The sequence below is a fragment of the Salmo salar genome, chromosome 20 (assembly GCF_965601325.2).
Source record: "Salmo salar chromosome 20, fSalSal1, whole genome shotgun sequence".
Taxonomy (NCBI): Eukaryota; Metazoa; Chordata; class Actinopteri; order Salmoniformes; family Salmonidae; genus Salmo; species Salmo salar.
Genome location: NC_138310.1, coordinates 54,822,589 through 54,840,305, shown reverse-complemented (window position 1 = coordinate 54,840,305; position 17,717 = coordinate 54,822,589). Strand labels below are relative to the sequence as shown.

The 17,717-nt window shown below is 40.0% G+C and overlaps 1 protein-coding gene across 1 annotated transcript; it reads left to right on the top strand.

Moving 5' to 3' along the window:
- Positions 1–4,248: 4,248 nt before the first annotated feature.
- LOC106580838 (homeobox protein otx5-A) lies at positions 4,249–10,126 on the top strand. The gene is made up of 3 exons (XM_014162315.3): positions 4,249–5,019; positions 6,260–6,411; positions 6,579–10,126. The coding sequence occupies exons 1-3, from the start codon at positions 4,923–4,925 to the stop codon at positions 7,206–7,208; spliced, it is 879 nt and encodes a 292-aa protein (XP_014017790.1). The 5' UTR covers positions 4,249–4,922; the 3' UTR covers positions 7,209–10,126.
- Positions 10,127–17,717: the final 7,591 nt, after the last annotated feature.

Here is a 17,717-nt window from a genome sequence, read left to right as displayed (position 1 = left end):
GTCTGGTGCATTACTAAGTGTCTGGTGCATTACTAAGTGTCTGGTGCATTACTAAGTGTCTGGTGCATTACTACGTGTCTGGTGCATTACTACGTGTCTGGTGCATTACTACGTGTCTGGTGCATTACTAAGTGTCTGGTGCATTACTAAGTGTCTGGTGCATTACTAAGTGTCTGGTGCATTACTACGTGTCTGGTGCATTACTACGTGTCTGGTGCATTACTACCTGTCTGGTGCAAATCATTTTTTTCTTCACATATTGTTTACTGTAATGTGTATTGTTTTGGAAAGTAACATGTTTGCATTTCACCCCTTGTCTTTGTAGTCAGACAGCAAACAGAGTGCATGTTTTGGACAAACTGTACAGTGAAAGAGCGTGCATCTTTGGTAATGAAATTGGACAAGAGCAATCATGCAACATATGGCTGCAGTCTTCTGACAAAGCTGGAGAGAAGTCGGGGTCAAATGGGGAATAAAATAGTTTGGAGAAGATGAACATTAAATCAAAATACCGCAGTTGTTATGCATGCCTCTGAGACCAATTGCGTGCCCATTTAAAAAATATGATGTTTCTAAGTGGTGTGTGTGTGTGTGTGTGTGTGTGTGTGTGTGTGTGTGTGTGTGTGTGTGTGTGTGTGTGTGTGTGTGTGTGTGTGTGTGTGTGGTGTGTGTGTGTGTGTGTGTGTGTGTGTGTGTGTGTGTGTGTGTGTGTGTGTGTGGGGGTGTGTGTATAGATTAGATATGGTAAGCCTCTTATGTGATGGTTGTGTCCTGAATTTGTATCTGCCCTGGGTCCTAGTGCAGCCATAGTAATAGTAATTGCACTGCCCAGTAAATTTCCAAGACAAACACCTATTTAAACATCCATCCACAACAATTATTATGGTTGTTATTAACAGCACAAAAGAACAACAGCAATAATAAGTTATTTATCAGCAATACTTTCAGAAATGAAATTGTTACTGGTTTACTACTACCAAATGTCTGAAAATGCAGTGGTTCGTTATGCACAATTTGTAGGCTATATTTGTTTGGTATTTAGAATGTCCTCCGTTTTAAACACACATTTAGTATAAAAAAGAATGAAGAAGTAGGCTAGTGTAGGTCAAACACAAACACCATTAACGAGCGTGTGTCTTTCCGTTTTATCGAATAAATTCGATAAATCAATTGGGTACATTTTGAATTTTATGCAACAAAACCATAAACCAAAAAATAATCATTCTGAAAACAGGAACCTTAGCGTTCTGTGTATATGAATATGTTGTTAAAGTTTGCAATTTTCAATGTTGGGCGTGGAAATATACCTAACCAAAAGTCAATCATTTTTATGGATATAATTTGGTTGTCTTTGGATGGGCTAATGGTTTGATCATGGTTAAAGAATATACAATCAGGAAATGCGTGGAAAAACGTACATATTTTATATGAAATGCTATATTTTAAAAGGTTTTGTAAGTGTTAATTGTTTCTCCCAACGCATAAAAGCGTCTCTGCTAGGTAAAGCCCCGCCTTATCTCAGCTAACTGGTCACCATAGCAGCACCCACTCATAGCACCCGCTCCAGCAGGTATATCTCACTGGTCACCCCCAAAGCCAATTCCTCCTTTGGTCGTCTTTCCTTCCAGTTCTCTGCTGCCAATGACTGGAACAAACTGCAAAAATCTCTGAAGCTGGAGACTCATATCTCCCTCACTAGGTTTAAGCACCAGCTGTCAGAGCAGCTCACAGATCACTGCACCTGTACATAGCCCATCTGTAAACAGCCCATCTATTTACCTAACTCATCCCCATACTGTATTTATTTATTTATCTTGCTCCTTTGCACCCCAGTATCTCTACGTGCACATTCATCTTCTGCACATCTACCATTCCAGTGTTTAATTGCTATATTGTAATTACTTCGCCACCATGGCCTATTTATTGCCTTAACTTAACTCATTTGCACTCACTGTAAATATACTTTTTGGTTTATTTTGTTCTACTGTATTATTGACTGTATGTTTTGTTTATTCCATGTGTAACTATGTGTTGTTGTATGTGTCAAATTGCTATGCTTTATCTTGGCCAGGTCGCAGTTGTAAATGAGAACTTGTTCTCAACTAGCCTACCTGGTTAAATAAAGGTGAAATAAAAATAAAATAAAATAAATATAGGTCTACTAAAATTGTACTGAAGGAACGATAAGAGAGCGAGAACAAGACAGGCAAACGAACAGGTGCATGTAAGAGTGCGCGTGTAGGCCTACTCTGACACGCGCTCTTGGTTTTGCTTCTCAGAAATTATGTGACGTAGTTTTGAAGTCTTGAACCATCGACTGTTGCGCTTCTTGTCATATTTACAAATAACAGACTATTTCGATCGCCAGCTTTCGACCTTATCTATATAAAAATGAAAGACCAAAACCATACCTGATAGCCTAGTTGAGCAGGTGATGTGGCCTCTTGAAACAAATATTCCAAAATTGGACGGTTAAAACAACACACATACTCACGTTGTGCGCACCGGCAGATGCCGCAGGTAAAGACGTTTATTTGAGATTTAAAATGTTCAACATGCGGGTATAGTCTCTCTCTCTTTATATCTCCGCCGTGGCTTTACAGATTCAGATAAACCCCTTATACAGTTTGGGCAGTACATGGGTCTGTGTGGATTTTAAACTATAAGAAATCCGATTCAATTAACAAGAGCAGAGAATCGGCTTTGGACACTGTGAAATTGTCTGGCCACAGGGATAGGATGAGGCACAGGCCAACAATCGCAGGATGGACAACAACTCGTCGCATTTAAAGAAATGCACCAGCAAAACTTTCGACAGGTCATTTGGATCTCCTGGGTAGATTTCTGCAACGAATAAAAACACTGGACATAGTAACCTACAGCAACGCAATGTTCTCAGTCCCAAATAAACAACACGTGGCATTCCGCTTTATTATAATGTTTTAGCCAATCTTAATGCTGCCCCTAACATTGTTTAACACCATAACAGACGATACGATCTATCAAACCATGTATTTATAATTAAAAGCGCAGAGGGACATGGGCTAACGAGTACAATTTAAATAGACTTCTGCAAAGGTTGTCTATAATAACTCATCCACTTATTTGGAATGAAATGCCCCAAGAGACTATAAAAAATAATAGCTTTAACTTACAATGATGACCATAATATTGTTATCATGTTACTATTTTGATAGACAATAATAAGATGCACTGTTATCCCTGTTAATTATAATATTATAACAAATAACATCATACCATTATTATTATTATTATTATGATCATAATTCGAACTATTATTATTATTATTATTATTATTATTATTATTATTATTATTATTATTACTACTACAGAAAGATGAATATAGAAGAGGGAGTATGTTGGGGATCAGTAGGGGTTTTAGTAGAGAACAACGCGGTCTTTGTGCAGTTTTAATCCTGCTTGTACACCCACCCCACCCCCATTCCCTTCTATCCCTTGAACTTCCTCACTCAGACTACATCGCCCAATTATTTCTGTATTTTAAAAGCGGTGTAAAATGTATTAAATCTGCTCTCTCCAAACAAGACAAGAGATTCGATACAGATGTACTCTTTGATGGCTATCAAGCTTTCCCTGACAGTGCAGCACTGCTATTCAACTTCTAAAAGCCCTCTTCGTCTCCAGGAAAATGACTTGGACAGAGTTGCTAGCTTGTCCTTTTGGCTTTAACAATTCAAAACGGACTCTCATAACACACAAAACGCATTGGCTACTCAGAAATTATGAGTGGCACATCTATTTAATTGTACAATTTAACTTTCATGAATGAGTGTAACATTCTATGTTTTGGTTAAGTGGATTGGTAGGCTATGCAGTTACTGTACGTTTTTATTCAAAATTGTTTTACAAATGTTTCCTCTTTTAACTCGAATGGGGACAAAGGAGATTCGAAAAATAACAGTGTAAATCAATTTGTCTCGCCAGTGTTCAATTTGCTTTGTGTCCAGCTGTTGTTCTTGAGCCTACACATATCAAGCTGTTGTTTTATTTGACTGGATGAATGTGCATGGTGTGCGGAGAAAAGAAAGACAGAATCAAATCCAACAAAGTGCAAAGCCTGTGTGTGTCAGGACAGGGAGAGAGAGGGAGAGAGAGAGAGAGAGAGAGAGAGAGAGAGAGAGAGAGAGAGAGAGAGAGAGAGAGAGAGAGAGAAGAGAGAGGGAGGGGTCAGAGTCTACTCCGCGCAAGAACTTCACTCTAATTAGCCAACTTCTTTCTTGGTTCGCTCAGTTCCGCGTTCTCACCCAAGCTTATCGCCACTCACCAGAGGCACGACTTGATCCTCTTTGCTTCAACAGACTTCAACAGGCTCGACCTCAGTCCAGGGAACGCTAGATCTGACAAGGGAAGAATAAGGAAGCATACAGTCACTTCTTGACGCCGATGAGCACTTCGAAAGCGCGCGTGGATTGAAAGGTTTATCACACTTAAAACTGTGATCATACCATTGGTTAGTGTGTTTAATTATTGCTTTCAGGTTACTTTGTAAGTGAAACTGAAAAAATACACCGGCACCACAATACCTATTGAATAGCTGTGCTTTGAAACAGCTTGATCAATAGGTGTGAAGGCAGCAGAACAAGGAGTACCGGCGCCCGGCACCTGCACTCTTCACCGGCGAGCACAGGTTCTACTGTAGCCTCAAAAGTTGGCAACATACTGCGACAGGGTCACCAACAAAAGAGGAAAACAAAACAAAAATCAGATCGACAGATATAAAGAAAAACAAGTGACTGATAGAAAGGGAGAGAGGGAGGGACATAGAGTGAGAGAGAGAGAGAGAGAGAGAGACACCCCCTGGAGAATAGCAGAAGACCCGGCCCCCGGCCTGAGTGTAAGAGAGAGAGAGGGTGAGGGAGCGTTTTAAAGCCGGCACAGGCATGATGTCCTACATTAAGCAGCCTCATTACGCCGTGAACGGGTTAACTCTGTCTGGCCCGGGCATGGATCTACTACACTCTGCCGTCGGATACCCAAGTAAGTCATATTTTAAACTTTTTCATGTTTTACAAATGTTTGTCTCAACAATTGCACTTTATATTGTGGAAAAACGGGCAGAATCCAGCCTGAATTCCAAGCGGTACTGCTAACCCATCCATGCGCAACGAGTGCGTAAAAGGATCGGAACACCCATTATGTTGTTTTCGTTCTTATTGTTAGACTTATGACAGAGAATTGTGCATAATATATCTTCATACTACGGACACCATATCTTATTCTTACCTGATGCCAAATTTCGACGGTCATCATTGTTTCAAATGGAAATGCCTTATGCAAAAAAACTCCATGTTTGTTTATCCTTTTAAAGATATGGGTAACGTCCATAGTAACTTGTTTGAAGGGCCTAGGACTAAAATGACATATTTAAAATGAGATGACCTATTTACTTGATGTGTAAGTGGTAGGCCTAACAACTATTTGTATGAAAAATTGTGGTTTTTTTTGTTCAAGGATTGATCCAGGGCTATGCGTTATGATCACCAGTCTAATTCACTAAGACCTGTAATTCTAGATATTTTATGTTCCTATCAGTTGTGAAATCAAGGTTTATAGATCTCTACCTTCCTGTGAAATGATACATGTTTTATCAAGATACATTTCGTTCCCTTTATCAAACGTATTTTATTTAGTGTTTGTTTATGTTTTATAAAGCCACAATGTATATCTGAATCAATGGATAATGTTAAATATTCAAATTAAAGTTAATAAAACACTCGAACATTAAATAACACATTTTCTTTTACATAAAGGGAACGATATATTTTTTACCAATGTTAAAACAACTAGATTTGGAACTGTAACAAACGAAACGCTTTTGGCTGAATGATCAACGATATTACATGTGAAGGCCAGAGCCATATGTTTATTTTCTATAACATTGGAAACAAAGCACCCCTGAATATACAATATATATTTTCGTAGAGAACATAATTTATGCCTCAGTATAAATACTTACTAGTACAATTATATTACACGAATATACACGAATTAAATTCTAAATTAGACTAATTTAATTTAGACTATTATTTAACTTGGCAATTTGACCAAACACCAAACAAGTGATTTACAGTTCATTTTGCCGTTCTCTCTTTCTCGTGTTCCATTTGAAAGCATGTTGGCCAAGGGGGGAAAGGTTCACAAAAACAAATATATGATGAAACGAAATATAAGACAAATAATATTTGTGTGTGTGTGTGTGTGTGTGTGTGTATTTTAGACATCCCCAGAAAGCAGCGTCGGGAAAGGACCACGTTTACGCGCGCGCAGTTGGACATCCTGGAGGCACTGTTTTCCAAGACGCGCTACCCCGACATCTTCATGAGAGAAGAAGTGGCCCTTAAGATCAACCTACCAGAGTCTCGTGTACAGGTAATAAACATGATATATACTCTCATGCATAAATGCCCACTAGAATTGGTTAAATGATCTGGCAAAAATGAAAGTGTGGTTCAATTGTCTATTTACAAAACGTCAGTGATTGTTTGGCCAGAATGGGAGCTGAGTTGTCTGAGAACTCACCATGTGCTCCTCCACAGGTATGGTTTAAGAACCGCCGTGCTAAATGCCGCCAGCAGGCGCAGCAGAGCACGGGCCAGTCTAAACCTCGTCCACCCAAGAAGAAGGCCTCTCCAGCCCGGGAGGCCAACTCTGAGGCCAGTGCCAACACCAACGGGTCCTACAGTCCAGCACCACTTCCCCTTGGCACCGCCATCACCCCCAGCTCCAGCAGTGCCAACGCGACCGTGTCCATTTGGAGCCCTGCCTCCATCTCCCCGCTGCCAGATCCACTGTCAGTCTCCACCACGCCCTGCATGCAGCGCTCCTCTGCCTACCCCATGACCTACACCCAGGCCCCGGCCTACACCCAGAGCTACGCAGGCTCATCCTCTTACTTCACTGGCCTGGACTGCAGCTCCTACCTGTCCCCCATGCACTCACAGCTCTCCGCCACAGGGGGTGCCCTCAGCCCCATCACCTCTATGGGCGGGCACCTAAGCCAGTCCCCCTCTCTGTCCTCACAGGGCTACACAGCCGCCTCGCTGGGCTTCGGGGCCGTCGACTGCCTGGACTACAAGGACCAAGCTGCCTCCTGGAAGCTCAACTTCAACGCAGCTGACTGCCTGGACTACAAAGACCAGAACTCCTGGAAGTTCCAGGTCTTGTAGGGGGGAGGAGGTAAGGAAGGGACCAGCCAGGAGAAGCTCCCATTCCATTCAGTGTTAAAGACTTGGACACATAGATGGTCAACTAATCATTTCAGTCCATGAACTCATTGACTGAGTAATATGTCATTCTTTTTTGTGTTATGGAAAGCAATGTGGAAGCAGATCCAATGATGTTGGACTTTGTGATTGTTGGGAAGGTGACAAGAAATCACTGATCACATCAATATTGTCAAATCGATTATATCCAATCAGTACAGCATTATCAATGTGAGGATGCACAATCAATGGGACATTGAAGTAATAACGTTTGTCGTATAGAAGTAATGACAAACAAATCAACATGTAAAAAGATAATTGGGATACTAAAATTGAAAACCGATTTTATTAAAAAGGAATACATACCACACTATTGAAAGCAATACCTGTAGAATGAAATTGAATACATTTATAATTTGATGATTACATTTAGAAAAAAACTTCATCACTGACAAAGGTCCATTCTTGTCTTCCATAATCAGGGTTTTGTGGACCAAATGAACAGAGATTGCAATTTGAAGGATGAATGGAGTATCAATTTGATGGAGAGAATGAACAATTGATTTAAAAAGAGAAGAAAAGAGAAGAAAAGGAGATTCAAATATTGGTTGCAATGGATCCCATCGTTCAGGTAGCTGATAGTCAACCCCAAGTTGATTTCTGAACAAGATCTGTCACTCCTTTAGTGGTCTTGTTGTGCTTAATGGTAACTGAAAACTAGAAAGGAAAAGTGGAATTCCATCCCCAAGATGGCTGGTGGGCTGGCCTTGACTTTTGACCAAATTTGATCCAGTGGTTATTTTTGTCATTACTTCAGAACAATTGAAAGTTGTGTACATTGTAATGAAGAAAATGACTCTGCCTTGAATTTGATTTTGAACAAACATAGGGAGTTCCAGCCATAGGTGAAGACTGACTCCAAACGGGACAATGTTGTTTTCTTTTTCCCTCAGTCATTTGTTTTATGGTTTATTTTTGTTATGAAGCTGCTTTTCGTATTTGGTGAACTGAGAGATCCTGGAGCCAAACAGACACACAGACAGACACACAGACAGACACACAGACAGACACACAGACAGACACACAGACACACAGACAGACACACAGACACACAGACAGACACACAGGCAGACACACAGACACACAGACAGACACACAGACACACAGGCAGACACACAGGCAGACACACAGACAGACACACAGACACACAGACACACAGACAGACACACAGACACACAGACACACAGACAGACACACAGACACACAGACAGACACACAGACACACAGACAGACACACAGACAGACACACAGACACACAGGCAGACACACAGACACACAGACACACAGACAGACACACAGACACACAGACACACACACAGACACACAGACAGACACACAGACAGACACACAGACACACAGGCAGACACACAGACAGACACACAGACACACAGACAGACACACAGACACACAGACAGACACACAGACACACAGACAGACACACAGACACACAGGCAGACACACAGACACACAGACAGACACACAGGCAGACACACAGACACACAGACAGACACACAGACAGACACATAGACAGACACACAGACACACAGGCAGACACACAGACACACAGACAGACACACAGGCAGACACACAGACACACAGACAGACACACAGACAGACACATAGACAGACACACAGACACATAGACAGACACACAGACAGACACACAGACAGACACATAGACAGACACACAGACGTGCATGGGTTTCTTAATAAGCAAGAGGGGATGGGTAAAGCAAGGATAACCTTTGGTACTGCCAAGTAGAGACTGTAGGCTATTGTTGTATCCTTTTCCCCAGTAGCTTTAAAGGGAAGGGACCCTCGGCAGACAGTGTGTTAGAGTGAAGGGGGGTAAGGGGGTAAGAAAGAGGGGCAGGGTTAGGGCTATAGGGTTAGTAACAGACCTCTTGTCTTTGAGCACCCATCATGGAATGAATCACATCTGGGCACAAGGCATTCTGGGATCTGCAAGGATGACCAATGTGTAGCCTTTGCGTTTCTATCCAACTCTGTGTTTGTTGGGGGAGGGTGGACGACTTTGATGATTACGTCACTTAAATACAACATTTTCCCTTAATGACTTAACAAACCCTGTTGCCGAATATACTGTTACAATGAGATATTTGCAGGAGAGATGACTCAACAGTAGAAAGGGAAGGGTTTGGCCATGACTGCGCTACCCTTGCACAGAAAGCACGGAGCTTCTCTCAGTTGTTACCTGTAAAGGAGCGAGGGGTACCATTTTGTGTTGATGTTTTGTTTAATCTTTTTTGTATTAGACTATAACATATTATGTTTCTTTAAATTTGTGCGTCCTTTGAAGTACAATTGTGGTAATTTGTTTGACGTTAATATTATCATTATTAATATAATTATAATTATTATTAATTCCACAGCTCTTATGAATATTGCTATTATTCTGTTTATTTTGTTCTTTTTGTAAATATTAAACTTTACTTGAAAATGCAATCATGTCTGGTACCAACAATGTGTTACACAGACACACCACGCAACGTCACTCCTAATTTCTACAAGACCGGCAATATATTTTTTTTAATTCTGTTTTCTGGTTTCTTCTTTTCTGAACAAGGTTTTTCAAACTCAGGGCTTTATCCAATAAAGTTAGTGGTGATAGGATATAATACTGTGTATAGTTCTTGATTGTCTACTTTCATTATTTGCATTCTAATCTATGCTTTTTGTTTCCTGATACGAATGAGTCTCCCTCTTTAGTATTAGTATATCAGACATATCTCTTGTGTGTTTCCCCAACTCCACACGGGACAGATATTTAGTTTTAAGACATTAAACAACTGAAGAAAGTCTGTGGGGTCTTTGTGTTTTATGGTCATATTCCAATACATTGAGCTTCACAACAGGCTAAAAGATGGATGGATACAGTACTGCTACTAGGGGTAGCATAACTTCATTGTCTAAGAGAAAAATTGCTTTCAGCTAAGAAAATAACATTTAATCAAAGACTCCAGTGCAATCAAAGATTATCCCTACACACTGATTGCATCCAGTTCATATGCTGAAAAAAGGAATTCACTCTGTTGACACACAAATAAAAATATGCAACGTTCCTCTTTTAAAACTGGTACATAAATGCTCGCATAATAACCACGTGTCTAAAAATGTGCCCAAACAAAGTAATAACACAATCCTATCAGTGTGCAATGAACAGCAGCATTCCAACTACATTGTACACTTTAGCGGGACTTAATCATCCAACCAATAAGCATGAAGCAACTATTAAGATTGCAGGCCTCTCCTAGATCACTTTCCCACTCTTACATGTGTTATCCTGTTGTGTCCCTGCAAAGAGAGCAGGAGGTAAAGTATCTGTCGTACATACACAGAGTGGGATAGACATTTGATGTCCAGGGACACGACTCTAATCCAGGTTGAGAGGGGAGATGTTGAGAGGAGAAAGAACAGAGTAGAAACAAATTAGAAGTAGGCCTAAGATTGTGGTGGCCAATTGATGAACCTCCCAAAATAGAGACATGAGAGAGGTAGGGATTTGGATGGCTAACATATATTTCCATGTGTTTTGTCAGTAAGGTCAGCTAGACCTGTGTTATGAAAAGTGCACTGAACAATAGGTTGTAAAAAGACCAATGGAGGTTAAACAAATATCTGGGACTGTATTCACAAAGAGTCTCAGAGTAGGAGTGCTGATCTAGGATCAGGGTCCTTCCTGTCCATATAATCTTATTCATTATTATCTAAAAGTCCAAACCAATCTTTGATCAGCTTTGTTACTCAGACTCTATCTGAATATGAGCCCTGGTTATTGAGCCTAAATAAAACTTTATAGAACCATCTAGAAGACTAATTCTGTACCTGTTATATGAGTTCATTGTGATATTTGTTGATTTGTATAAAAACATTCTTCCACACTATCAACTGAATTTGGCATTGACATTTTTGGGTCAAAGTTTGTTTTAGGACTGTAATGGCACCGCATCTCTGTTTAGATGAAAATCTCATCGGTGAATAATATTCTTGCTCAGTAGATCTTCGCGTTTCAACACGATGTCCACAGAGTTACATAGATTATATATACAAATAGCCACCCTTTGCCTTGATTACAGCTTTGCACATGCTAGGCATTCTCTCAACAAGCTTCATGAGGTAGTCACCTGGAATGCATTTCAATTAACAGGTGTGCCTCGTTAAAAGTTAATTTGTGGAATTTCTTTCCTTCTTAATGCATTTGAGCCATTCAGTTGTGTTGTGACAAGGTAGGGGTGATATACAGAAGATAGCCCTATCTGGTAAAAGACCAAGTTCATTACTATGGCAAGAACAGCTCAAATAAGCAAAGAGAAACGACAGTCCATCATTACTTTAAGACATGAAGTTCAGTCAATCTGGAAATTTTCAAGAACTTTGACATTTTCTTCAAGTGCAGTCGCAAAAACCATCAAGCGCTATGATGAAACTGGCTCTCATGAGGACCGCCACAGGAAAGGAAGTCCCAGAGTTCCCTCTGCTGCAGAGGATTAATTCATTAGAGTTATCTACACCTCAGATTGCAGCCCAAATAAATGCTTCACAAAGTTCAAGTAAGAGACACATCTCAACATCAACTGTTCAGAGGAGACAGCGTGAATCAGGCCTTCATGGTCGAATTGCTGCAAAGAAACCACTACTAAAGGACACCAATAAGAAGAAGATACTTGCTTGGGCCAGAGTGCCAAGAGTGTGCAAAGCTGTCATCAAGGCAAAGGATGGCTACTTTGAATAATCTCAAATATAAAATATATTTTGATTTGTTTAACACTTTTTTGGTTACTAGATGATTCCATGTGTTATTTCATAGTTTTGATGTCTTCACTATTATTCTACAATGTGGAAAATAGTAAAAATAAAGAAAAACCCTTGAATGAGTAGGTGTGTCTAAACTGGTATATATATATATATATATATATATATATATATATATTATTATATTATTATCAAGTTTTTTAAGGAACTCAGTCAGCCTTCAATTTACTCTTGAAAGTTGTAATAGTAGAATCCACAAGGTGCAATTTCTAAATTAGGTTGTGCATCATCAGTTTTCCTCTTGTCATGTCAGTCATCGCAGACCTTAGAGCTATTTATAACTTGTAAGTAATGTCCAGATCAACTAGCCCATGTCAGCTAACGTTTTTTAACTAGGTTTTTTAGCCCATAGATTTTGTTGTAATGTTTGAGTCACTCAACTATCACATGAACACACATTAGCCATGACAATATGTGTAGAATAGCAGAACATATGTTTTAAAATGGCAACATTTTCACTACACTCCATGACAAAATGTGTAGAATTGCAGGAAATAAGCTTTAAACATGCAAAATGTTCTCTCCACCAACAAGAGGGGTGTGAACAGTTTGTGTCATGAACAGTGCTTGTTCCCATAGAAATAGACGTGACGCGTGCACGCAGGAGGAGGGTGTGGGATGTTACCCAATGCTGGAAGGGGGGCCTGAGTGAAAGAAATGTGGGAACCCCTGACATAGATGGTAACGATACCCCAAAGATAGTGCAGATTAGGGAAGGAGATATCTAGTCAGTTGCACAACTGAGTGCATCCTCTGAATCAGAGAGGTGCGTGTGGCTGCCTTAGTCAACATCATCGGCGCAGTTGTTGTTGGGAGTTAATTGCCTTCCCCAAGGGCAGAACGGAAGATTTTCTATGTTAGCAGCTTGGGGATTCAAACCAGTGACCTTTTGGTTACTGGCCCAACACTCTTCACCGCTAGGGTACCTGCCGCCCCTGTATTAATTTACACGTCTATAGTCAGGGAGCAGAGAGATGATTAAAAAAAATAGGAGAGGGAGGAATAGAGGGATATGAGAAATGAGAAACGAGGCAGGAGAGGAAAAAGAGATATAAAGTAAGGAGATGGATAAGAGATGAGAAAGAGGAGTAGAGCGATGGAGGAAACAGACGAGAAGACCAGAACCTCCCCCATGGTAATCCCTGGGAGCAGCATATGGACTAGTAAAGCACAGAGACAGAGTGGGACAGAGCAGGAGACAGATACACTTAGGACTTAAAAATATGATTCATTTCTTTGCCTCTAATCCCTGGCAAACAAGCTGGCCACCGGGCTGTTCTGTAAATACTGTAATCATCCTGCGGCCAGGCCAGCGCCCCTGCGAGACGTAGCCAGCCCTACAGTCCAATTTCTTTGTAATCGATTCTTAATCCCAACAACCCAACAACCCCCCCCCCCCCCCCCGACATTCTGCACGAGGGGGTGGGGTGTTTGTGAGGAATAAAACTAAATTAAAAAGAAATCACATTTCCCAATTCTGTTCTTTCCGAGGCATAGTTTCACAGAGATTAATTGGCGTCACGTAAGAGTTTACTTGGGGTGTACCATTGTTTGTGAGAACATGATGGCATGTAGGACGCTTGGGTTCTCTGGCTCTGGGTTCTAGACTGCTCTCTGGGATAGGTTGGGCGGAACTAGAAGGTGTGTGTGGGGAGCGAAGGGAAATTAAAATAGCATTTCCCAATTATGCTCTGTTCTGTCAGAAGCCTAGTTTCACAGAGATGAATTGGTGTCACGTAAGTGTTGGGTGGGGGTACCATTGTTTGTGAGAACGCGGTGGCATGCTTGGGATCTCTTGGTTCAAGACTGGGTTCTAGGCTGGGTTCTAGACTGCTCTCTGGGATAGGTTGGATGGAACTAGAAGATGGTGTATTGTTGGGTGAGACAACTGAGAGGTTATGTGAACAGAAAGGAGCCAATCAAAGGATACTGGATACCACATGTTTTGTTTGTGAATCAAGCTGATTAAAAGTCAATTCCAATTCTATGGGTGCAAAATTAATTTACTGAAAGGAGGAAAAACCATTGAATTTGTTCATCTCATGAAAGTGACGTTTTAATAGTTGTTTTACACAATAAAGTTCAAAATAAGATTTAAGAGGAAGAAGACAGAAGCTGAGAGTGAAAGTTTATTTTGTAGATAGAGAAGATGGAGACAATTTGGCTGCCTTTGTTTTAAATACCATTTGTGATCATTTACAATCCCCAAAAGCCTGTATTCTCTATGACATAAAGCCTAATCTTAATATGCTATTGGTTGTAAACTTACATCTAAATATTACCAACCTTAACAAATAGCTTATGTCTATCCCTGTCAAGCTCTATATGCTATTCACTGTACTACTCTTCAATCAACCAAATGAGGTTATGGATGTCCATTTGAATCTTTAAATGGTGTCTAATTCTGATATTGGTTGTTTGATATGACAAGGCTGAAAACATCTTAGTAGTAATAGAACTACAGTATGAATGTAATCATATTCTATCATTATCACTGAGAATACTGTTCATTCCATCCTCTTTTTACACTGTGAAGATAAACTTTCATAAAGATGCTTTTAACGTTTGATTTCAATGTACAGTACGATTTTAATTAGCCATCTTCTTTTTTCATTTCTCCTTCCTCTTGTTTTTGTTTCTTTGTTAGTACTTTTGTTTTATGACGTGAAGCACTTTGTTACTTGTATTAAGTAGTGCTATACAAATAAAGTTGTTGTTATTCTTGTTTTTATGAAAATGTTCTGTTATTATTATTGTCATGATTTTTTCTCAAATAGAATTGTAACAGGAATGACTCACTCCGTAATTCGTTTTAAGGGTAAGTACAGTATTCTCCATTGAATTTAGTGTCGTAATAAGATCAGTACTATGGTTAGGTCTATCACTGGATCAACACTTGACTGACAATCATGTTATATCATTTTACTAAGTCAATACTGGGGCTTAAAGTTTAACACCTAGTTATTATCGAGAGTAATAGTCAGTGTTTGGATCCAAGATTATTGCCCATGTCTTGGACTGAGATTATTGTCAGGATTAGATTTGTTTATGAGAGAAGTCTGATTTGGGTGTAGTCAGGGTTGGAGGAGCGAGGGAAAGGGGGTAGGTCAGCCTTAGAATTAGGGTTAAATTGAAGTAGAACTAAATAGGGGATTCTGGTTCCTTCTCTGACTTGGAGAGAAGTCTCATACAGGAGCACTAGGTCAACCTTCTCTGATGTCTGTCAGTAAAGATGTCCATTATCATCCTTAGTCCCCCTCTCCCATCCTGTTCCCATGTCCTTTCATGTCCCCCTGTTCTGTCCTGTCCCCATCCTGTCCTGTCTCCATCCTGTCCTGTCCTGTTCCCCTGTCCTGTGCCATGTGCCCACATGTCCACACTTGTTTTCACCTCTCCTTGCACTTAGTTATTTTTACTGATCTAATTTAGAGAATGTCCCAATCCTCTTAGTGTCTTGCCCCTTCAGTGCTTCACTAAGTGAATTAGACAGGATTACAGTCTCTCTCTCTCTCTTCCTCCTCCTATCTCTTTCTCTCTTCTCTATGGTGTCACTGTCTCTCCAGCCTTTCTTCTCCATCTCCTTGTGCATTATTCTCTTGACATCTTTCTCTCTCCTGGCAGGATTACTGTCCTTCTCTCTCCAGATGACAAATTGGTTCCACCATTACCCATGACAGCTGCCCTCGAAGCCCAGTGCATCCTGGGAAAAAGGATCTGTAATTAAACTTTGACCTGTAGTACATAAATGAGGAACGAGAACGAGGCCTACATACAGACAGGAACAAGAGTGGACAAAAAATCTATTCGAAAAAAAAACATTAAGAAAACTAGACAGAACACCTGAAAATTACAGTAAAATACTTTCCATCCCTATCATGTTTTCATACAGTATAGTGTTTTCTGGGTCTTCATGGCAATGCTGGCAGTATTTGGAGTGTGACTTCTTCCAGTAGCCGGCCCCAGTCCTGCCAGGCCCTGCTGTGAAAGTCTCTCAAAGACTAATCTGGAGAGTCTGCCTCAGAGGAATTCACTAGTTACTATATGTTTTCATATAGTAACTAGTCCTAGTCCATTTAGAATTTATACCTCACCTAAATGGTACGTCTAACAACATACCGCAATTAGTGGCTTCTGTTATGACCTGTCTTTATTATAGATTCAGACTTCTGTTATGAACCTGTATTTGTTATAGATTCAGACTTCTGTTATGAACCTGTCATTGTTATAGATTCAGACTTCTGTTATGAACCTGTCCTATTATAGATTCAGACTTCTGTTATGAACCTGTATTTGTTATAGATTCAGACTTCTGTTATGAACCTGTCATTGTTATAGATTCAGACTTCTGTTATGAACCTGTCCTATTATAGATTCAGACTTCTGTTATGAACCTGTCATTGTTATAGATTCAGACTTCTGTTATGAACCTGTCCTATTATAGATTCAGACTTCTGTTATGAACCTGTCATTGTTATAGATTCAGACTTCTGTTATGAACCTGTCCTATTATAGATTCAGACTTCTGTTATGAACCTGTCATTGTTATATATTCAGACTTCTGTTATGAACCTGTCATTGTTATAGATTCAGACTTCTGTTATGAACCTGTCCTATTATAGATTCAGACTTCTGTTATGAACCTGTATTTGTTAAAGATTTAGACTTCTGGTATGAACCTGTCTTTGTTATACATTTAGACTGCTGGTATGAACCTGTCTTTGTTATACATTTAGACTGCTGGTATGAACCTGTCTTTGTTATACATTTAGACTGCTGGTATGAACCTGTCTTTGTTATACATTTAGACTGCTGGTATGAACCTGTCTTTGTTATACATTTAGACTGCTGGTATGAACCTGTCTTTGTTATACATTTAGACTGCTGGTATGAACCTGTCTTTGTTATACATTTAGACTGCTGGTATGAACCTGTCTTTGTTATACATTTAGACTGCTGGTATGAACCTGTCTTTGTTATACATTTAGACTGCTGGTATGAACCTGTCTTTGTTATACATTTAGACTGCTGGTATGAACCTGTCTTTGTTATACATTTAGACTGCTGGTATGAACCTGTCTTTGTTATACATTTAGACTGCTGGTATGAACCTGTCTTTGTTATACATTTAGACTGCTGGTATGAACCTGTCTTTGTTATACATTTAGACTGCTGGTATGGACCTGTCTTTGTTATACATTTAGACTGCTGGTATGAACCTGTCTTTGTTATAGATTTAGACTGCTGGTATGAACATGTGTCTAGTTGTTATAGACTGCTGGTATGAACATGTGTCTAGTTGTTATAGACTGCTGGTATGAACATGTGTCCAGTTGTTATAGACTGCTGGTATGAACATGTGTCCAGTTGTTATAGACTGCTGGTATGAACATGTGTCCAGTTGTTATACACTGCTGGTATGAACATGTGTCTAGTTGTTATAGACTGCTGGTATGAACATGTGTCCAGTTGTTATAGACTGCTGGTATGAACATGTGTCCAGTTGTTATAGACTGCTGGTATGAACATGTGTCCAGTTAGACTGCTGGTATGAACATGTGTCCAGTTGTTATAGACTGCTGG

What these genes read in the sequence shown, in the direction of transcription:
- LOC106580838 (XM_014162315.3), top strand. Translation starts at nt 4,923, where the DNA reads ATGATGTCCTACATTAAGCAGCCTCATTACGCCGTGAACGGGTTAACT. An exon ending in CTCTGCCGTCGGATACCCAA is followed by an intron (nt 5,020 to 6,259) that starts GTAAGTCATATT and finishes TGTGTATTTTAG; the next exon opens with ACATCCCCAGAAAGCAGCGT. An exon ending in TACCAGAGTCTCGTGTACAG is followed by an intron (nt 6,412 to 6,578) that starts GTAATAAACATG and finishes GCTCCTCCACAG; the next exon opens with GTATGGTTTAAGAACCGCCG.